The 23,200-nt window shown below is 44.4% G+C and overlaps 1 protein-coding gene across 2 annotated transcripts; it reads right to left on the bottom strand.

The window, feature by feature from the left end:
• Positions 1 to 426: 426 nt before the first annotated feature.
• Positions 427 to 20,680, bottom strand: LOC125714783 (calmin-like). 2 transcript variants are annotated; one of them, XM_048985748.1, is made up of 11 exons: positions 20,451 to 20,680; positions 11,032 to 11,093; positions 9,959 to 10,054; positions 9,109 to 9,192; positions 8,845 to 8,937; positions 7,636 to 7,829; positions 6,680 to 6,873; positions 6,494 to 6,576; positions 4,570 to 6,414; positions 3,640 to 3,794; positions 427 to 2,776 (listed from the first exon to the last, which is right to left on the bottom strand). In XM_048985748.1, the coding sequence occupies exons 1-11, from the start codon at positions 20,533 to 20,535 to the stop codon at positions 2,614 to 2,616; spliced, it is 3,054 nt and encodes a 1,017-aa protein (XP_048841705.1). In that variant the 5' UTR covers positions 20,536 to 20,680; the 3' UTR covers positions 427 to 2,613. The 2 variants fall into 2 exon arrangements, with proteins under 2 accessions (XP_048841705.1, XP_048841706.1); XM_048985749.1 differs by having other exon boundaries at positions 5,980 to 6,414.
• Positions 20,681 to 23,200: the final 2,520 nt, after the last annotated feature.

The raw sequence follows: 23,200 nt of genomic DNA, 5'->3' as shown, positions 1-23,200 counted from the left end.
ACAGGAAGAAACAAATTAACATACCAGAGAGAGGCAAATCCTGCACTACAAGCAAATCCTCAGTGATTTAATTCATTAGACACGCAAAATACTTTTGGTTCTTGCTTTTGTGTAAACTTGGGATCCCGAGAGGGATGAGATGTTACACTTTATATAACCACATGCCTTTACAGATCCATCTTTCTATATTATCCAGGAGCGGGAGCAAAGGGACACGCCAGGTAGGCAGCTCATCACAGGATGTGCACAGATGCACAAACGCAACCATAACTGACAGGAGGATCGAAGTGCGAAGTGCAACTAATCATGTATTCATGTATATCTCAGATTTAGTGTCTGAAAAACAAAACTGCAGTTCTGAAAGTGCAGAAAATGTTGGCTGACATAAAATTTCAACAAAAAAAGCAGAAAATGAAACGCAAAACAAAAGGATAAAATTTTATTTTATTGCATGAGTAATGCTTTCAACATAAGACTGATTATCATCTGATACAATAGCAACATGAAAGGTAACACAGCATTTTCCTGAAATCTTTTTTTATTGCAAAGCCTAAACTTAATCAACAAATTTGGATGTACTTTTATTTTCGTCATATTAGACTGGGAATGTTGATACATACAAATAGAAAATCAAAGGTTTAAATATTGGATTTGCATCATTACAAGCTCTCCATTCTCACCTTGTCAATACACTCTGAATCACACGCGACAAGCACTGTCTTGGACTATCGTGTACTTACAGGAACCAATTTACAGATTTACTCAGAAAACTCAGAGTACTTTCTCATTTTGTAACAAATAATCCACTTCATCTTCATTCTACTAGAGGGCAAAGCTGGCAAAATATTACATGTCAAAACTACAAAACATTTGACCTAGATCTCCATAGATAACACACCTTTTTCTTACGGTTTACTCACCCCGGGGATCACAGAAGTCTGACAACTTGATTAAATAAACATTTGAATTTATACAATAATGGCAAAAAAATGAATGTATTCAGTCAACATACTTGGATAATATTCCTGTAGGATTTTCAGCCAGTCAAGTCCCTGCAAAATATCTGATTATATTATACAAGCGTGTGCGATCATAAAAGCCACACTAACCCATATCTAGGTGCTTCATTCATGATGTTCCATGAATTTTCTGTGACATGAAAACAAGAGATTTTCTGCAAACGCAACATGCAGTGATCTGAGTAAGCATCCTTACCTGTGAATCTCAGTGTGATCTGTATGTAAAATGTAACAAATGAACAAGTCTAAATCAAGAAGTCATAGAAGAGTCTTCAGTCTCTTCAGACCATTTCTGATTGTTAATCAAATTGCCCATCTATATATACACACGCAATCCTCTTTTTTTGTGCCACCCTACACGAAATTATATGGGAATCAGTTTAAAAGCTTGTCGCACTCTTCTGAATCAGCTAACGATTGCGTTGCATAAGGAGGCATCGGCAAGGCATTAATTTTCAGTGCACAAACATTCATCACATATTTCGTAAAATATAGAAATATTTCATTTTGAAAATACCACAATATGCAAACTGTAAACTGTGACTTTCAAATCTTCATTTAGGATCGTCTGAAGCAGTCCGATACGATTTAAAAATGAAAAGGCAAAACTTTAAAAACGATCTCCAAAATCTTAACAGTTAGAATAATTTAAACACATCCAAAGGTTTAGCTTAGGCATACAAACACTAAGAGTATTAATAAAAGAAATAAAGCATGTCAAATACACTGTCTATACAAACGTTACTATATTATATATTTTAAATAGGTTTGCTCTAGATCGTTTTAGCTTCTGCAAAATATATCAAATAAGCCTCACTCGCACCTGTGCATATCAAAGAGCGGATACAAGGATTTTATGGGCTTTTGTCTTTTTTAAGAGGGGGGGGGGGGGCAGCCCAGTCTCTCAACAATTCAATTTCTGCGTCTTTGGCTGTTCATGCATTTGGGAAAAAAATAAGTGCAAATGGCATAAAAGCGTTGCGGGTGAACAAAACGGTCCTTCCCCGATAGACTGTCACATGCGGTGCTTGAACACCCCCCCCCACACACACACACACACCTTCTCCACCCACCTCCGTCACAAACTCAGCCCGTGGCAGTGAAAAGACAACCTTACATTTTTACTCTTACAAATCCAAACGGCCCCGAAATTGGCGTAATGAAAATGAAACTTAAATTCAGTCTATCCATTTGGTAAAGTCATATCTGCAACAGCCTCCTATCTCTTACCACTCTATGGCATACACATCCGTTGTACGCAAGGGGGGGGAATATTCGCCTCCTTTTTATCCATAATTAAAAAAACAACCACCCTGGCGCATTTCGAGCACACGGTACAATATCAAAGGAAGTAGATGTTCCATATAAAAAAGAAAAGAAAATTAACTGTCCTTTAATGAATAATCCCTATGCTTTAAACACACTGCACCACACTGCTAAGAAGAGCGACGTGTAAAATGTACTGTTTGGGAGATAATTTGCGAAGCACTTACGTGTGTATAAGTGTGTAAGTACACCTGTAAAGCGGCAAAGCCCTCCCCACTCCCCCCAAACGGGAAATATGCAACCGAGAGTGTGTGGCACCAGGGCCCGATCACTCCTCCAGGTTGAGCAGGAGGTGCGGCAGCGTGCGCAGGTCCAGCTGGGGCAGGACCAGCAGGCAGTATAAGAGGAGCCACAGCAGCAGCAGCAGGCGCAGCTCTGCCCTCGTCATGCCACCAGGGGGTGCTGCGGCGACCGAGGACCTCCGAACTTTCCTGAAAGAGACGGTCTGTGCTGAGGGGGGTGGCTGCAGCAATGCAGAACACACACTACGCATCGAGTGTGCAGCGGGAAGACGGCAGACGCGCATGCTCAGTCCGAGCCCTGCCTGTAGCTCTATACATGTGTGCAATCCATGCATTTTAATGCAGCATTTATGCCCATACAAATACTGACGATACAGTTTAGCCAGTAAACCTAGAAATCACCATGTTTATACATTTACTAAATTAGCATAATCATTCTGACATCTTAATAAAGGCCAGCACAAAACACTGGATTTTTTCGGAACTGAAGGTTTGATTGTGAGAAGATATGAAATAAACAAATATGCATTATACAAACAGGAAAAAAAAACCTCACAGATGCACACAACTTTAAATCACTGCCAGGCAGAGAGAGAAAGGCCAGCTAGCAGAATCAAAGCAAAACTCTCAACACCCACTGACATGCACGCTCCCTGCCTCCTCTTCACATTGAATAGACATTAACGCCTCGCCGCCTCACTCTTCCCACTCTTCCCACTGTACCCATGCCTTCCAAATGAAAGTGAAAAACACCCACCCAGGTTTATATTTTAAACTGCCCCCCCCCCCCCCGGATGCTTATGGTGGCAATATGCCGTAATGGTGCCCAAATGAAAAAAGGCACGGTGGACATTGCCGTGACAGGAACCAGCACGCCGTACTCCTTACAGTTAACATCTCAGAGGAAATGACCTCGATATCTATGAACTACATGTCAGCACCAGAGTCCATTTGCATAGAAATGCTGAAAGGTTCTAGGGCATGGATCTGAAAGACACTCGCTGATGTTCTGCCTCTGCAGCAGGAACGGCGGGCAGATTACGGATCTGTACCTGGGTGTGGCCGCTGTGGTCAACTCACAGACCTCCGAGACAGTGTGTAGCTGAGGACTGTCGGCCTCCTCCATCTTCTCCTTGCCACAGATTGTACAGAAAACCCTCAGGGATCCTGGTTGTACTCCAGTAGCCTGGTTTTGTTGGGACCAATCCTAAATGGGTGGGGGTGGGGGGATGAAAAAGTGGCTGTTAACACATCACCGTGGGGGAGGCGGTGGGAGCAGCAATGTAGAAACAGACTGACCAAAAGGTGCATTTGGGTGAACATCTTCTTGCAATCAGGTAAACATCCAGAAGAATAAATTATACAGTCACACACACCAAAAAAAGTCCACAGGAGTAATTTCAGTGCATCTCTCTGGAAAAAATGTACACAAACCAAAATACGTGCAGACTCTTGCATAGACCATGGACACAAACAAGACGCAGGGACATTGACACGAGTCACACATGGTTTTGCAGCACCTCAAACACATGTATGTCTCCAACTAAACCCTGAAGCTGTTCAGATGTCTTGGGTTGGAGAGTTTTAATAGGTCACGTGTAAATCTACGATTTATAGTCCGTTTGCCAGTTCACTGAGGCCATGTGAGAAACATGTCCTGAATATGTAAATGGAACGTTCTAGTTTCACAGTGCTTCACATGAGACTGTGAACTGCCTTAAATACCTTCTGTTGCTCGCTGGAATGATCAATTATTCATTGCAATGGAAATTTATGACCGGATACGGATTTCACACTATGGACTGAACGCATCGCAGATTTTACAAACGATTCATTTCCTTACAGACTTTGTGAGAGGCACCTGTAGGTCAACGTGTTTGTGGCACACAAAATCTTTCACACCCGTTCTGCGATGTTAGTCACTGGCTCACATTCAACGACAAGTCATTCTTGTCTGCGTTCGGGATAACATGCTGGATTACCTCACTGCCAAAGGAATGGTGACAGCTTCCAGAAGCACACTCAAAGTCCAGCAGGGCGCTGTTGACTGCGAAACTACTCTCGGACATGCCGTGGGCATCCATCGAGGGTGTGGGGTCGAAGCCGAAGTCTACCAACTCGGAGTCAAGATCAGCTCGTTTGGCAGCTTCTTCTGGAGCGTCTTGACTCGTGTTACTAGTTTCGATATCGCGGAATGCAATGCTTCTTGCTTCTTTGAGGGGACCGACATCAAGAACATCAGTGTTTGTTCTTCTGCATTCATTGATACCTCTAAAGTCAACATTCGAATCACTTGGCGCATCACTTAGCAAGTCTACAGGCAAATCCCTGTCATCATCACTCTCTCCTACGGCATATATGAGCCTTGCATGAACTTGGCCCTCAAACATAGAAATATGCTGCTGATCCAATTTCATGTATGACTCCTCAGGTTCTAAACTACTGAGGCCCAGATTTTCTGAATGAGCTGTGATGCATTGGTTATGGTTTGTGTTTTGTACATCAGTGTAGCATCTAGAAGATTCCTGGTCTTCTGAGCGAAGAACACTGTTGTCTAGGTCCTCAGCATGGTCAAGGTTATTGTTCTTGTCCTGTAGCTCAGTATGAACTAGGTCCTCAGAGCAGAGGCCTGTGTGGTTCTGATCTTGATTCTCCACCTCTGTCTTAGAGTGGCATTGAAAGCCGCCTTGGTCCTCAGAGGGCACAGAACGGTGCTCCTGACCCCCAGAGACAGAACTAGAGATGTCTTGCTCCATTGGGTACTTCTGCTGTGGACAGCTCTCTTCTTGTTTCGAATTCCTTGCTTCAAGAGAAAAATCTCCAAATCCAACAAGGTCCACAGATGAACCTGCAGGTAATTTTGCAGTAACATCATCATTTTGTTCCTGAGCGGTTTCTGACTCATGTACACCAGTTACCAAATCCATACATGGTTCTGGAAGCATTTCAACTGTTTTCTTTTCCTCACACAAGTGTGGAATTGTTGGCTTGGTGCTGCTCTTATCCTGCAACAAGGAAGTTTCATTTTGCTCTGAGTGAGGCCCGAGTCCATTCTCCATTTTGTGTGAAAAGTCTTTTGACTTCAGTTCACCTGAGAGCTCTAGAGGTGTTGTTTCATGGCTCTGTTCCACAGACATCCCTGTCGGTTCTTGACTGAAGCTTAGTGCATTTTGGGCCTCTTGTGGGGACTCGCTGTCCTTCTTGTCCTCATTTAACCCTAGAATATACTGGTATGCATCCTCTTCTTCTAGAGAAAGTTTTGAATCTGTCTGGAAGCTATCAACTGAGGTTTGCAAGATGCTACCTTCATCTACAAAAGGCTCTTTGGAAATGGGACCCTCTTTAACTTTCCCCAACACAGAGGGCTCCTGAACCACAGTGTCAGGGCTCACCTTCTCTTCGCTGGGTGAGATAGGGCACGGCGAGTCGATCAGCAGCCCCGGACTATCTAGCAAAGCCGCCTCACTTGTCATTTCACTCCAGGAGTCTGGAGAGTCGATGGCCGAATCCATGCTGGACAGCTGTGGGGACACAGACACTACCTCTTTTCCCAGTTCTACAGGTCGTTTAGGGGACTTGTCTAACTCTTTACAGCTCTCCTTGTCAGGTTGAGAATTTTTTGGTACGTTGACTTTAGCAGGGGAAACTTGCTCGACGTCGTCAGGGACGGAGGAGATGAAGATCTTTGGTGGGGGCGGCACAGAGTCCTTCCTCAGCATGAACGGCCGGGGTTTCTCTCTGTGTACCCCGTTAATGCACACGCGGTCCTGCTGAACGCCCGTGCTGGCTGCCAGGGGACCCCTCTCAGTTGCTTCTGCAGTTTCGTCCTGCGGACACAAACCACAGCAGTCAGCAAACACTTTCATGCGTTAGGTTCTGTTCCACCTGCTGCACACAATTTCTCACCGAACTGTGTCCTGGGAAGTGCTCCAGGAACTGGGACACGTAAGTCATGATCGACTGTTCCTCAGGTGTGCTGATCATCAGATCTGCGAAGAAACATGATCGCTTCACGTATCACATGGACATTACATGCCTCAGGTTTTGCAGCTCACGTGTCCTGCTTACGCCGTGGCCGTTCCAGGTCCTTACCCTCTGGCTCCAGCAGGCGTGGGATGCCCAGGCTGTAGTGCGCAATCCTAAATGCATCTTCGAGGTTTTGCTTGGGTGTTCCCAAGCGTGCCTTCCTTATGTCCACCAGGCTTGAGTCAATGGATTTAATGACTGCCAGGAAGGCCAACCCGGACACCCAGCTCTTCCCGAAGTCCTGCACCACCACTCCATACCTAAACAAAGTCACTCAGCCGCTCAGCCTACAGACCAGCACTACATAAATGTAAATATAAACCACCGAATGAGAAAAGAGAAATGCCTCACAGCAGGTTCAGGTTAAACCTCCATTGTATTCCTTATAAAAAGAAAACCCTTTGACTTCATAATCCAAGGACAAGCTAAATACATTCCTCCTGCTTATACGGCGAGTGGGAACACTGCTCAGGTTACCTCTGCTCACTGTAACAGTCCACACAACTGATTTCGTTTTGGCAGCGGATCTGATGGCAAAACTAAGCCTGGAGATGGAGGATTGAGAGCACTGGCCTCCCATCTGAGTGCTTCATTTCTGTGCTCTGATTAAGTCAATTGAAAACTGATTAAAATAAGGTCTGGAGATTTTTAAATGTTGGTCAGCATTTTAAAAACACACGCACACATGCACATGCACATACACACACACACACACACACACAAACTACCCTGTGGAAATATCCCCATATAATATACTGTTTCCCACAATGGAGAAATATTACCCCCACCGGCGAAATCCACACAATGCTAGTAAAACATGTGCACACACACGAGCACATAGAGGACCATGGCGACTTGTGGCAGACATTTTGATCAAAATTCAAACTTCACCAGGGATGTTTTTTTTTAAAAACGCAGCCTATCTAGTCTTGCCACAAACGCACTTGTCTGTGTACGGACAGCTTGATGATCCCCGCACGCACACGCTACGAACATAGACGCTAGTCAGTGAATGCTCTCACTTGGCAGTGCGTCTCTGCACCCACTGCAGGAGCGTCCGGATGGCCTTCCCGTGCTCCCTGCGCGGGTGAGAGGGCGTCTTCTGCTCCACGGGGGTGCCCGGGTGAGAGGTGTCAGAGTCAGTACTGTTGGGCAGGGAGGAGAGGCTGGAGGTGGAGGAGAAACGACTCTGGATCGTGCCCGTCAGCTCCTTGATCTGCGTGAGGGAGACAGAGTGAGAGAGAGACAGACAGAGAGACAGAGAGAGAGAGAGAGGGCTGACACCCACGCAGTGCACAGTTCTCAAAGCTTCTCCTTCCCGTAATGTCTTTAGGCTAAAGAAAATAACAAAAAACACTCAAACGATTTAGCAAGAACTACCCACATTCTGCTTGTCCCGTTTTCAGTAAATAGTTAATCTTGCCAAAAGCACAAGTTTAGCAAATCTTGAGATGTGTCCAAAATTACATTTTTAAAAATCATTTCTCATATTTCTCATTTCACACAGCCTGAGATGTTACACCTTATACCAGTGATTCCCAAACCGGTCTTCCAGGTTCCCCAGCAGTCCACGTTTTTGCTCCTTCCCAGTTCCCTGCCTGACAGTCCACGTTTTTGCTCCATCCCAACGCCCATGCAAAGTCATGGACTGTCTTAGGGTCCCCGAGGACCGACTTGGGAAACACTGATCTGTACCTTCAATATCTTGCAGTCTTGTCATATGCAGACAGACCAACATGAACTCCATCTACAGAGTCTCGCTCTGTATGGTGGACAGTGTAAGATCATTAACAAAAAATCATAATAATGAAAACACCTTTTTGGTTAAATCTGAGACTGCAACTGCAGAACTACAAATAATCAGCGTAATTTGATATTCCGTTAATCCAGATTTTGGAATAAAATAGAATGATATCATTTACATTTGCTTTCCTGGGAATTATTTGCATTTTTGACCATATTCAAAGAGTTCTAGTGCACCAGATTTCACCTTGAGCAGCGTACAGGCCTGTAAAAAGAGCCGTGCGCGTGGGTGCGACACACGTCCTTAGCTGGGGGTGTGCAAGTGTCACACTATCAAAATGAGCACTGCTGGACTAGTCTAGGGCCTTCCGCTTGGCGAAGAAGCATGACTGTTGCAGCTTGAGCCATTGGCATGGAACCATTCTGAAACCATCTGCTTTTTTTCTAGTGAACTGAGAGGATTATTTTATGCAAGGAGTTCATTTCACCTGGAAAAACAGGATGATGTTCCAGATCAGCCCGAGAACAAGAGAGGAATTCCCGTCAGCAACATCAGCAGCGTCAATGCTAATTAGCTTCACCTGGAACATAACGCAGTAACCGGTTAATGTGGCATTGGGTTTGAAAACTGCATTACCCATAAGAATTCCATTTTTCAGGATTTAATAGTCATTGGTGAACACGGCCTACTAGCACGAACCACTAGTAGCATAATAGCTAGTAGCGCGATAGCTAGTAGCCCCTCCACTCACGTTTCTCTCCTCCAAGAAATTCAGGACCTTGGCTATGTTGTTGAGCCGGAAAATGCGATGAGATGATGGTTTGAACCCGTGCAGCTGAAAGACAGTGAACCGTGGGTGTTCGACTGCATTAATAGAGGTGGCATTTAGAAGTTTTGGCACGTTACCGGTTTGTGGGTGGCAACGTGTGCAGCTGACAACAAATAGAAAAAAATAAAAAACAGGCAGGCACAGATTGAGAAGGACAGTACACGGGGGGGGGGGCTGTGTTGTGCATTTTGGTGGAACAAAGACCATTATGAAAATAAAACTGAAAAAGACATGCTACTTGAGCTAAAGCTCAATGATTAACATGAAGACGGCTTCCATAAGAGACTAACAAAATCGAGTGAATTGTCAGTCAGTTTCCACCAAAGCCTGTCATAAAAAGCACGACCGCTTTCAATTGCTGAAGAGCGGCGTACAATGCAGATTCCCCAACACTCTGGTTATCGGTTTCCTGTAATGTTTAAGCTGCCCTCCCCTCGCAAACTAGTCTTTAAATTCCCCACTGATAAGAAACCAGACTTCATGGTAGCTTAATCTTAATGACCGGGTAGGGAGGTGCAATTACAGTGCAGGATAAACACAGAAAATCTTATGTAAAACGAATGCAGAGACGGTAAATAAAATAATCGAAGGCTGTAAAACAATATCCTGCTAAAAAAGAAATCTGTAATTATGCAGGCAAAACATGCCATTATGCAATGTGATTCATACACAGCAGCCAATATTTAAGTTCAGAATTTAAGACTCTCCAAAAGACACAGGAGGAATAAAAAAATCCACTGCACAGAAAACCAGTGTGCCACTGGAATCTCACCAGTTTACATCCCGACAGCTCCTCCAGGAGAGCCATCAAAACCCGGCCATCCCGAATTTCATTGAACAGGTCTGTTATTTCCAGGGGAGGGTTGCACTGAAACAGACCATGGAACAGAGTCAACACCTCTGAGTCATACATCTCACACCTCACCTCCAGCAATACAGGTAGGAAAAAATCTGTCGACCTGCTGGAATTTCATTCTGATCCCTTTGGCTCAGACTCATAGTATATATTAATCAGACCCATCAATCCATCCACCTTCCCATTTTGTAAACCTGCTGGCATTACGCAGCCTATCCTGGAAGATAAGGGTGCAAGGCAGGGAATAATCCAGGATGGGTGCCAGTCATGACAGTGTATCTCATACCTTCCTAGTTAATAATCACTGTTGATTTATAATGGAGGAAAATATCGTCAGACTATATTTAGTAAATATACAATTAACACTGAATTAAATTACATTTCAATCCGTCAGGACAGACACCTAATTCACTTTATAGCAAGACTGGAGCTTTAGGGAGCCCAAGGATAATTTTGGCAGTGGCCCTGTCCAAAACTTCAGGCCCGATTGTGTTTTATCCCACAGATGTCACACACAGAGGCGACAGCAAGAAGCACGACCAATGGGGTTAGGAAACTGAAAGTACAGCGGCGTTTCATCAGAACCCGGACAGAAAGGTGTGTATATGGGGTCATCAGGCACCAGCTGTGTGTTTTTTTGTCGCGGACTAGATTAAAATGGCGATACTAGTGGAAAGACTGGTTTAACTGGGGCTCATAAGGAAGTGTTTTTGTATTTGAAATAAAATACGTCCAAGATGTGTATCGTTTGACGGGGAAGCAAGAGTGGAACAACAACGGCGCTGAAGTGATGACGAGAAGCCGTAGACCGTCCAGTGTACAAATTCGGCAGAAATTTATCCAGATCGTTCATGCAGAAGAGTGTGACTGTTTCAATAGGCCCCTATGTGATTTGTGATAAGCATTCACTGTAGACGCCGTCACAGGCCTAGTGAGGGATGACGTGCACAGATATGCACAGCACTAGCTCACAAGGCCTTCAACTTTACCTTCTCTAAATGCAGATTCATCCATTTCGTGAAGGTCCGCTTCTGTATGCCCTCCCGTTCCGCTAGAAGAAAGAAGATTAATTAATAATTAATAAAGATCATTATTAAGAGAAAAGAAAAGATGCCGATGCTCTCCTTACGACAACCGTTCGTCTAATCATAGCCATATTAATGACAAGATCTAGCAGCACCACGGCCATGGAAGATTGTCTGGAAGTATCTACTGAGTAGCACAGAAACAGTGGGTTCCGGGTACAGGATGTAGGGACAGTCTGCTAAATGCCAGCTAACACTCCGAGCATCCGTTGGCTCATTAGCATTCATAATATGTAACCCACCTTGCCGGAAATCAACAAGTTTATAGTGACTCAGCTCTAGTCATTCTGGAGGAAGTTAATGAGCCAAAACGAACTCCCTGCAGCTACATGCATACAACAAGCCTGCCCTGGAAAACAATGCATTCCGGCAACTCTAAAAAAAAAATGATCACTGCTTTCTGAGGACAATCCCCAGAGGTGCACTGGGCAATTCCCACACCCATTAAAGGGAAAAGTATCTTCCAGAATGACTTCCCCATCTCCATGGTTACTGCTGTGCGTTAGACAGCACCACGAGAGAAGCTTAAAGACCACTGGCCAGAAGAAGGATAAGCTTCACCGAGCTGGACTGTAAACTCCAACTGTTCCCACGTCTTTCACGCAAACTGACAACTGGCGCTGAGACCAGATCGTGACTTTGGGCCAGGAGATTCCCCATGGAATATGACCTATTATGGGGAGATTTTGCAGAATCCAAGTTCAGATGGCATTCCTCCTGAGAAATGTTTACTGGCCTCTCCTTATATTTGATAGCTGCTCTCCCACTAAGAGAAAGATGTCCTAATTATGGAATGGACAAACATTTATATATACATACATACATAACATATATATTATATTATACACACACACACACATACAATGAAACACTGAAAGCTGTTCTCTCCATGGTGTGGTTATTTAAAAAAGGTCTAGGAGTTCCTAAGTGTGATCACTATTTTCCCGCGTTACGGAGAGCACATGAGAGTCCAGTACCGCTGCATGGTAACTCCAGGCCGCATATTCACACACATCTATACAGAAATCTATACAGATTTCTTCCACATCAAATTCAACCTATTTAGTACACCAAAGTGATTTTGGCTCTCAGTAAGTGTATAAATTATTCCCGCAGTCCACATGCACCAGACCACAGAGTCTTTAAATACCACTAAGACCCCCAGTCTCCATGGTGCAGCCTTAACCATGTTCATGTACTCAGCCCACACAATGACTCCATGGAAGCCTGATGGATTAACTTGCCATTTCCTTAAATGACACAGGGCCCCGTGTTGCTAGACATTAAACTGGTCCTGACTGGATCTGACCCAGGTGTTATTTGTAGACTAGGCAAATGAAGGACAAGCATCTGACAGGGATCTATGTAAATGACTTCTGGCTTATTTGGAAGATAATAGAATTTCAGGTACTTGTATACTGGGTCAACATCATTCCTGCAAGGTGAATCTCTGTTAGTGTTTGTCACACACAGGAATCAAGGACCTACTGGCTATTTATCAGAAGCGTAAGGTCAGTTGACTTGCTCTAAATGCAGTCTTTTGTTGTGCGAGCCAGAGTTCATGATTAAACATCCTGCCAGAAAACTTTACAATTACCATAGTCCATTAATTGTGTTGCTGTAAACTTCTCCTGCAGTAAAACTGAAATGAAGACAACTAAGAACCTGCATTGTGATGGGATGCTTCTAAGTGCCTCACTACATAGTGCTCGCCAAGGTCAGCTTCAAAACGTCTAGTTCACCAGCTAGACATGACATCATAAACAATAAATCTCCTGCAATTACAAAGAGCTTCGGATCTTCAACATGGGGAATCATGGCGAACAGACCATTCTCAGGAGCTCTTCCACTACTCTCTCCATGTAAGAGGGCTTCAGAGATACAATAGGAGACCCAGTCCAGTACACAGCCAAGTAAAACTTCATGTCTCCCCTATCGCAGACTTAGACTGAGTGTTATTGAGCTGGTTTAGAGAGACGCAGGAGATCTTGGCCGATAATCTGCCCCATGTTTGCCAAACAAAGAGTGGCCACACCAACCAAAGTAAAGCACATCCATTAAAATAAACCAAAGGATGTAGGCCATAGCAGCAAGTTCATAGCAGAAATCCTACAGGAAAAGGAGAGAGAAGAAAAGAAGCCTGCCAGTATTATTGCTGAAGGAGGTGCGCTCGTGTTGCACAGAATGGGGGAGGAGGACAGGGAACAGGAACTTCCTGAAGTCCTTTAATTGTATCTACTTAGTGATTTTAAACAACCACTTGCCACTTGATACTTCTCACCAGCCCCAAACAACGTGCCTGCTGCTCAACCGAAGCCCCATTCACCAGAAACATGAAAGGCCTGGATCATCTGGTAAAATACCCAAAACTGCCACCTGAACGGGATCAAAGCTGAGCCATTATTGTAGGGAAAAGTAAAGGCATGACCTCAGCCAGCACTCGTGAAACTTTACTCGTGTGTGCAGCAGTGAAGGCACTGAGGCAGACGACGGTGATGTACGGTCCATTGCCTTCAGGTTATAGGTGTGGTGCACAGAAAGCCATTGTTAGCTTAGTTTGAAACACGTTAATCTTTGTCTGGCATGGCAACGCTATTAAAAGCAAAGCGTTACCTTTATAATCTTCAATTAATGGATGCTAATGCCAGGAACAGTAGAGCGTTATTATTCTACAAAAGTCAGGAGAGGGATGGAGATCTGCACGTTACCATAGAAACTGACAAAAAAAAAAATCTTTGGTTCAGTAAAATGCCTCAGAATCCTTTATTCATGTCCATGCCCAAAAGTAATTTAAAAAAAAATCAAGTTGCTGAGTATTGGGTTCCTCTGAGAAGCTTTCCACTGGTATTTCAACTATTTCAATTCATATTTTCCCACACTGAATTATTATGCCATATATGATGTGAAAGACATGTCCCTAATATTTACAGATGGTTTCAACGAAGTATAACTCAGGTGCTGGTTAAGACAAATTTAACTAAAAATTTTCCTTGGGCATCAGTGTCAACAGAGCACTTCCCTGTGAACTGACCGGCACGCTCAAGCCGCCTCGGCGAGTTTACAAAGAGTAAAACTTTCCACAAAACTCAGAGGAAACCGGGCCTCACTCATAGATGAAACCCCAGCAGGCGGCAGATTACGGGCCTGCTTCAGCTCAGATCAGTCACCGCGCATCGCATCCAAGAATATGGCGGGTAGGTTTTCGCTTTCCCGCTGGCCCTCTTCCCAGTCCGCCGGTGTCACTGGTAGAGACACGACATCCCGTTGGAAAGCAAGACGTCATCATATTAATTAGAACTTGGTGCTCAGAAGGTATTCTGGAACCAGGCCAGCGTTGACAGTAATCCTCCACTTCAAACCAGACCATACATGTTTAAGACAAGAGAACTTGAACAGAGAAAACTAAACTGGTTAATAAGATCGACGCAGATTGTTTAGGAAATGGCATCTTTGAAACAACTTCCGCTATTGGTAATACTTATTGTAGTCAGACTCTTCAAAGATTAGGAGGCAGTACAATAGGCAATGGATAATTTTCTGGTGTTGAGTCTCATTGGTGAATCTCCATGTATGGGACCAGGAATTGTCTTGCTCAATGTGTAGAGCCTCAGGCTCCATCCCGGGAATAAGTCACCACATGTCTTAAATAAAACCCAAATTGCAGCCGGCTGCACCCCCTCCAATCTGAGGGGAAAATCTGTGCAGGAATGACAGAAAGCATTCAGATATAGGCTAAATGTAAATGTCCACAGGCATCAGAAATCGATCTGCTGTGGTGGATCTGGATCAGGGCTTCACCATGCCTGGAGAGAATACCAGAGAGGAACGTTCACCTTTACTCTCTTCTGAAAAGTCATTGAGGTATAAAGGTCCAAATTTTTTATTTTTTTTATTGGAACAGCATTCAGAACCATCGCGCCCATACCTACCATTGAGGACACCGAAATCCTCAGTATTTTTACAAATCCTGCCAATGGCCCCATTGACATTATTAATGTTAATCACGCAAACATGATTTGCAGCAATATTCAATACACTGTGTATTTGTACGCAATGTGTTGTTTGGGGCCTTAATTTTCAGTTGCAAATCATGTATAAACAGTTCAAGTAATTAGTGGCCACGCCTGCTGGAAGTAATGAAATCGGGTTAAGGGCAAATACTCAGGTTCCCTAAAGAAAGATTGCCTCTCCTAGTCTTCAGTCGCCGGCCCAGCACATCATCTGCACTGGTTTATAACTAACCCTTACATCTACCCCCTCAGCCACTTTCTGCCATAGTACATCTATCTAAGTGCTTATCCTGCTCAGGATCACAGGAGGGCCTGAAGGGCTCCTACGGAACTGGAGTGACAGGATACCAGTCCATCATCGGACACATCCATTCATTCACTCATTCACTCATGCACTCACTCTGGGTGATGTAGAAATTCCACATAGCAGTTTCTGGAGAGTATCTAAAGGAAACCCGTTTGACACAAGAAGAACATTCAAACTCCACCCACAGAGAGGTGGAGATGTGATCTGGACCCCCCTCCAGGGCTGAGGATGTGAGGCATCGGTGTTAACCACTGAGCCTTTGCGCCCCCCCATGCAGCACATCAGTTACACACAACAAGAGCCACACACTGCATGTACCTGTAGGAGTCGCAACAAGCTTGCACAAGAAAGAATCAAATAGATCTTTTTAAACTAAATCCTAGAAAAATCACAAGCTTGGAAGAAATCTGAGGAGGAAAGATTAAAGAAGTTGTGTGTTCTAAAGAAGCAGGAACGATAAGCTCGGCTTATTAACAACGAAGCCGGTGAGATGGTTTCCTGATCGCCATGCCGACCTGAGACTGCGAGTTGGCTGCACGCGTGTGTGACAGCGTGGTGTTTTGCATTCAGGGGTTCACTACTTTGCCTACCACCTCCGCCTGCATCCTCTGCCCTCACAGAGAGCAAGCGGCTGTTTACCATTGCAAAACACGGCCTAGTTGCCAGCGATATTGATCGGCAGCAGCCCATATCCCCACTTAAACATCCCCCAGTACTTTTGAGAGCTCTATTGTAAGAGAGGAGTAATTCTAGCACTGGGTTAAAGTGGATCTCTTCTCCGTCTGCCAGGAGAAACATCCAAAATGGTTTAAACTACTGCACTAAAACTGGCATTCGTTTAGACTGTGAACATCTAAATGGTCAACAATTAACACCCTAAGGCAGGTTTGAGAATACAAATTACAAGTGAAATTATTTTAAGTTACTTAGCAGACATACGTGTTCAATACCACTACTCACCTATAAAGCTGGATGTTCTACTCTTACAAATCAGGTTTTGCTTTGCTCAAAAAGACAACAGCACTGACCCATCTGGGACATGATCTGATAACCTTTAGGTCACAAGGAAATGACCTTACTGGGTGAACTACCGGCCTCTTCCTAATCAAGTAGTTGGCACCCAAAGTTTGCTGAAAAAGACACACATCTATGGTTTTCAGCTACTTTGATGTAGCTGCTGCTAATGTCAGCCTCTGCAGGCTATGAATAACGATGCAGGTAGCTGTGCGATGAGGCATGATTATATAATCCATCTTGGGATGACTGCATTAAACACATCCAATTTCCTGCTAAATACGCACAGCAGAGCTACCACACACCCACCACAGACACCTGGAGCTCACAGCCTCGGTCACCCTCCGAAACGCCAAGCTATGCTAATCCGAAACTTATGAGCAGGGAGCCTGCGTGGGGCTTTTGGCGAGGGCAACTCCTCCCACTTATGAGCAAACATGTTGGCTTTTTCCTGGAAAAACAAATACACGGCACTTCACAGAGCGGGTTCTTGAACACTGGAAGGGATGACGATTCACAGTGTTGAGCCTTTAAAGCTCGTTATGCTGGTTCGCCATTTGTTGCTTTAATGAGGTCATTAAGGCTGTGCTTCATAAAAACGGCACAATGTATCCACAGCGCGACTCAATGTTACGCAAGGCGGAAATTAGCATCTCTCCCACACTTAAACGGTAAGAGCAAAGAGGAATACTGCATTGTCCAATAGGCACTGTTGTAGCAATGTCTTATTATTATTTATTATAATAAGTCATTATTTTTAAAACATGTATCGCTTAAAATCACACATGATTAAAACACATGAGGGTGGACGTGTCGCATATTAACACGCTCCTTACTAATCTATTACAACTGTTACAGAAATGAAGGAAGGATGGGCTTCACATGCATGGAGTCACCTCGCCGTTTTCACCCGTTGCCGTTGTCGCCGTTGTCCATCTATACTACGGATAATTTAAAACATTTATTGATGTATCACAGGTCATGGAGTATCCGACCATTCTAGACTGTTCAGCTGGATTTGAAATGAGACTCGACTTCACATTGTGAAATTTACAGATACAGTAAACACAACATTGAGCATCTTGATGGATGGATGAGTACCAGCTTACCATTCTGTACTGTGTCCAGAGAGCCCTTGCAAAATCTGCCTGTTCAGGCACCTGGAGAGCTGCGTTTCCCAACACTCGGGGCGGCCAGTCCTTATCCGCAAAGGGCCCGCATGCAAGCTGGTTTTTGGGATAACCTTTAGCTCAGCTGTTCAAACCCAGGGGTGAGGACTCTGCAACCATTCAGTCCTCTAATTAGTAATCTAATTAGGGAGCTGCAGCGAAATCCCACAAACACAGCGGCATTTTCTGGGTAAGACTGGCCACTCCTAGGCTGGGCGTTTCCGGGTTATGCTTTGCCTTTGAAGAAGTGCGTGATGCCTGGTCATGGGAAGAGACATGATAAGCCACGCGGAGGGCATTCAGAGAAAAAAAGGAATATGTCAGGAAGAGTCCCCACAAATACCGCAGGCTGACGGCCTCAAGGGTGTAAAAATAAATAAATAAAATCAGGAGTAAACAAGAGGTTGACTTGACCGCTCAGCAAGCCAGATTCCCTCATTAGGGCAAGAGGATCCTGAATGGACTGACTAGGATATGGGGCGCATGTCAAGTATCCACACACTGCAAAAACCCAGTAAGCATGTGACAGAAAAAGCAGTTGCACTGGGAGGGGGGGGGGGGTTAGCCAGTGTGCGTGCAGTTTCATAGTTTATTCCTGGGCACAATGTCTTTGTTGGATGTTAGAATTAAGTTCAATTCACAGAGCATCAAGTACTGGCTGTCTGTTATGAACTATAATTGATTTTTATTTATATTAGATGTGGAATTGGGGGAGGGTTGGGGTTTTTTATTGCATTTTAGTGGGAGCCAGAGTAAAGTGTCCACAAGGACAGGCAAAGGAACATAAGTGCTCTGTTCCCAAAGCAGTGGAACACTGCTTAACAGCTGCATATTTAAGTTAAACTCACAGGCTGCAGTGCAGACAGTGAGAGCTTCAGGTCAGAAGTCTACGCCCTCAACCACACTGCAGACTAATTAGTAACTGTGTCACAACTAACAGTCTTATATGTGACATCATTCGGGAGGAGGGAAGTTAAGGAAATCTATTAGCATCGAGGACAGGCAATTACACATAAGCCAAAACTGAAAATATGTCGCTGCCGATTTTATAAGGTTAGTAATATGAGGCAAAGTTCATGCGCAGCTGAAGAGGATCCCGTATTCGAGGAAGCAGTCGGAATTCTTCTCATGGCCGGGCCACGAAGCCAGACAAAAAAAACCTCGCGACACTTGTGAGAAGTCTTTTTGAAATAATAGTAGTCGTGAGGAAGGAACAGACAATGGTCAAATACAGCCTGATATGTCATCAACTGAACCAAAGAATTGCCTACTTTTAATAAATATTTTTCCTAAAGATGTAGGGAGCGACTTCTTAGCATAACCCGGGTTTGTGTATGTGATGTACCAGGAACACATCTGAATGACGCATCAGATTCTGTTGCAGAGGTGTCATGTGGGCACGCACTCCGATTCACAGGACAGATGCTGTCAGCTTGCATTCTGAAGAGCTATGTTACTAATCTTCAAATTCCATATGCAATTTAAGGACCTAAGTGTAGCATCCCCCAAATCAGGGGCTCCTACTGAAAACCACGGGCCTTTTGGAAGGGAGCTCAGGGTTGAAGTCCACTTTTCATAGAAAGCTATACAAACAGCAGCTGAACTTCACTGTCAATGATTAGCTACTTACTGCAACTTTTGTTTTTGTTAGCTATGAGAAAAATGTTTCTGAGTGTTACATCTTTTAAAATCAAAACCCAATTTAAATAGATGTTTACTACATTGGGAAGCAGAGGACACCTAAGACAGGTGCCAGACTATTAAAGGATGCACACAGTGTGTCCACAGAAGGAGCGTTACACCCCCAGCCCCAGCCATAGAGATACCAAGTCAGCAACACCACAGGATCCCAACAGAACAGGCTTTTAGACCCTTATATAAGCTTTAGTGAAACACAGGCACTCTCCCGAAATCAGAATCTCAAATCAAAATATCCCAACTGCATAAACAATACATTATACGAGAACTGCTGGATTCGACTTCCTGCAGACTGTAGGACTCATTACCGAATAAATAAAGCGACTTAATTGCTCCGAAGCTAATTACACCAAACAGGAAAGCATCCCTAATCGAAAAAAAGAACATCAAACGAACCAACAAACATCACATCAAATACTTCACACACGGGATCAAAATAAGCCGTTAGACCGTGTGCATGGTATTACTCGTTTCATCCACAAGTGGCATCCCTTAGCCTGGAAACTTTTAATTTCCTGATCGCTCATACTTGGTGAACAAATCGTCCCAGCGGCCCGATCCAGACATCAAACAGCTGGGAAATGGCCATGCGTGAGCCGGTCTTAACCCGGCTCAGTAGTACTGACTCCGCGCAGCGCCTGCGAACTGTAAGGGGGCGGGGGGATGCGTGGAGGGATGGGGGCCAACGCCATAAAACAAGATCCCCAGCTATTGCTGGTATGGAAGTGAAAGGGAAAGTTTAATCTGGAAATATCCCGGCTGGGGGATTGTCGTCCCTCACCGGGAGCTGCAGTACACCTGAATGCGACTCTCGGTTACATTACAGCCCCTGTTTTCAAACGCAGCCGCACTTTTACTACACCAGCAAAGGCGAAGGTGAAGTAAACAACTGAGAGACATTATCAATGAATCGGGCTGGAGATGGATCGCAGGCTGGAAAGAATCAAAATAAAAGTAAATGACGGCAGAGACGTATGAATAAGGTGCATTGCCAGACCGTCCTGGTGTGAAATAATACTAAGGGGAATTTGACAGAGCACGTTTATTCTCCGGATCTCGGTGTGCAGGCGGGTGAGAAGCAGGCGATCGCGTACAATAGGACATTGCATGCTCCAGTCCGCCTACCTTGGAGGTTCTGCACACGTATGTCGCTGATTTGTCCGATAAGTTCCTCTCGCTGGAACCAGTCGTCCCACTCGTGTCCCGCCATCTGGACCCTGCGTGGAAGTTGAGCGGCCGGCTTTGCGTGATGAATGCGCGAAAGGGTCCCCTCTGTGGCAGACTGAAAGACGGGCAACTCTTGGGAGGTATTTCCCGGTCGAAGAGGCACGAAGGCGGGGGGGGGGACGGGGACGGTGGAGGGGGCGGGGGGGGGGGGAGGAGGACGCGCAGAGCGGATCGGAGCGGAGCGGCTTCTGCGGGAGGCTGGTTTCTGGCTCTGCGTTCCGATCCTGCAAGTTTAGTTCCTCCCGTGACGTGTAACACAGGAGGAGGGAGATGAAGATTATATTAAAATGGGGAGTAAAAAGAGCAGAGGGGAAATGCACCTGCATGCGATCTTCAGCAGGCTGTGTGTTAATGCTGCCAGGGTGCAGCGAACTGCGTCTCCTGTCGGCTGAGCAGATGGATGGCGAAGAAAATTCAAGGGATGGTTTATTTTCTTCCATGCGTGTGCGCGATATGCCTCCACAGCTTTCGGCGTCGCCCCCATCCGTCCCCAAATGTCGGCATATTCTGATTGCCATTACATTAGTATTGCCTTAAAATGACTGAAACGATTCCCTCATGAAGTAGCAAATATCGCATATATCCATGGTTATTTCGGCAACATTTTAATGGGATCCCGACGGACGCTCGCAGTTGCGCGTTTGCCTTCCCGTTGCCCACCTGTTCTCTTTAAAAATTAATTTCTTTACTAGACACACGGATCTTATAATGTATTTCAATACTCCGCTCTTCCAGCTGTTGTCTACGTCGAGCTTTAGAGCAAAGTTAATTCTGATTAATGGAAAGCCGTCATAATAAAATGAGATTGCAGATTAACAATGAATATGGATGATGCAAAAATGACAGATTTTTTTGAGCATCGCACCACCATATTAATGTTAATGTCATGATCTTTTTCAGATTTTGCATGTCATTTAAATTATTCTCTTTCACCACAGGCGTAAAACTACAATTTTATTTCTTATGGCGACCGAGCTTCTCTGCATGAGCAATTTAAGGATGGATGGATTCATGGATTCATTCATTCATCATTCATTTTTGTAGGTATATATCTGTATAGTTTTGTCTAATAGCACCCCTGCATACAACTACAGACACATCACCTCACTGCAACAGGTATACAGGTAAGGAAAGAAGTTAGGAAAGATTATGTTAAATCACTGTGGGCCAAATATTCAGTGAGTCACAGCCTTAGTGCTGATGCATGGCTGGGCCCCTCCAGGCACACCAGGCTTAACTGAAAAAAATAAATGCGGCCGGCCATGTGAGCTCTTAAAGGGGCCAAAACACTGCATAGCTTCATTCAAAGCTACAGCTCCATGATTTTGCCTTATATCACGCCACGGTGAGGCAAGCCGCCCCTGGGAACTGAAACTTGGCAGTTAAGTTCCTGCTGTCAAGGGGAAAGAAGCGCAAAACACTGGAGGACACAGTGACGAAGAGCAGGCCAAATGTCTCACTGCCCACATATTTTTGCGGCGTTTATAGTTTCAGACGGATCCAGTATGGATGGTGCGATTTCGGACCTCAGGATTTGAAACCTTTTAGCCTCTCATTATTAAGCCGAGCAGTTTGAATGATCTTTATATTCTCTTAAAACTCAACAACTGCTTAAGGTTTGGTTGCCTTTTAAGTTCAGGACACTGGAGCTGTGCACCGTTCAATGAAAGCCACTTTTGTGCTAAGATCACATCATACAGCTCGGATTCACTGCAGCTGTTTTCCGCAGTGATGAAATGGACAACCACAGGGAGGCGGCCATGCTGTTGCTCTCATGATACTGTATTTTAGTTTTGTTCCGTAATTGTCATTCCTCTGATATGTTCGTCTTTATATATATATATATATATATATATATATATATATATATATATATATATATATATATATATATGTATAATAATTTTTTTCCCCGCACGTCTTTAAACGTATGCCATGTGTTGCATTCTTCTCTGTCTCATGATATTAGTAATTATATTAGATTTTAATGTTTTGCTAGTTATCAAGTGGTTGGGGATAAGACTTGAAATGAAAAATGAATTCAAGTGAATCCGTAAGCACTAAAGCTATGCAATTCCAAATACAGGCGGGCCCAGTAGGAAGCAGCCTAAAGCCGACACTTACGACTTCACCGAGTCACGTCTGTCACCCTGTAGCTCCCTGGTGACAGCATGCGGCTTCTGCTGCTCTGACCGCATTTCTGGGATGGAATAAACTACGACTTTCTACATTTGGGGAATGACTGGGGGCGAGCAGGAAAAACAAATTGGCGCATTTCGGTTCTGCTTCGACAGAAAATCACTTTCAAATCACTATGAAAGATTAAAATCTATCGGATCTGTGCAGCCAAACATTAATTAGACTTTAATGAATTTAGTATGATTGCAAATAGCCACTGTGTGGCCGTGTTCTGGATATCTGGTTGGAAAGTGGACGCATGGACAATAATGTTCATCCACCCTTACATACCTCAAAGTTCACGCCATTCTGCCGCCTCATCGACATCTGTTAAGACCTTTTAAACTGCTTTAGAAGAAAAGTGTCACTTCACAAATGACCACTGACAAGCTGACCAATTTAGCCTTTCTGCATTTAAGAGGACAGCAATATTTGTATAAGTACTTTAGATTACACTGGCATTTACGCGA

Source organism: Brienomyrus brachyistius, chromosome 19 (assembly GCF_023856365.1).
Source record: "Brienomyrus brachyistius isolate T26 chromosome 19, BBRACH_0.4, whole genome shotgun sequence".
Classification (NCBI taxonomy): Eukaryota; Metazoa; Chordata; class Actinopteri; order Osteoglossiformes; family Mormyridae; genus Brienomyrus; species Brienomyrus brachyistius.
Note: the sequence above shows the minus strand (reverse complement) of the source record. Positions and strands in the feature narration are given on the sequence as shown.

Coding starts and splice junctions, on each gene's coding strand:
- LOC125714783 (XM_048985748.1), bottom strand. CDS start 20,535: ATGGCGGGACACGAGTGGGACGACTGGTTCCAGCGAGAGGAACTTATC. Junction 9,193..9,958: donor AGCTGTCGGGATGTAAACTG/GTGAGATTCCAG, acceptor ACTGTCTTTCAG/CTGCACGGGTTCAAACCATC. Junction 2,777..3,639: donor ACCACAGCGGCCACACCCAG/GTACAGATCCGT, acceptor CGTCTCTTTCAG/GAAAGTTCGGAGGTCCTCGG.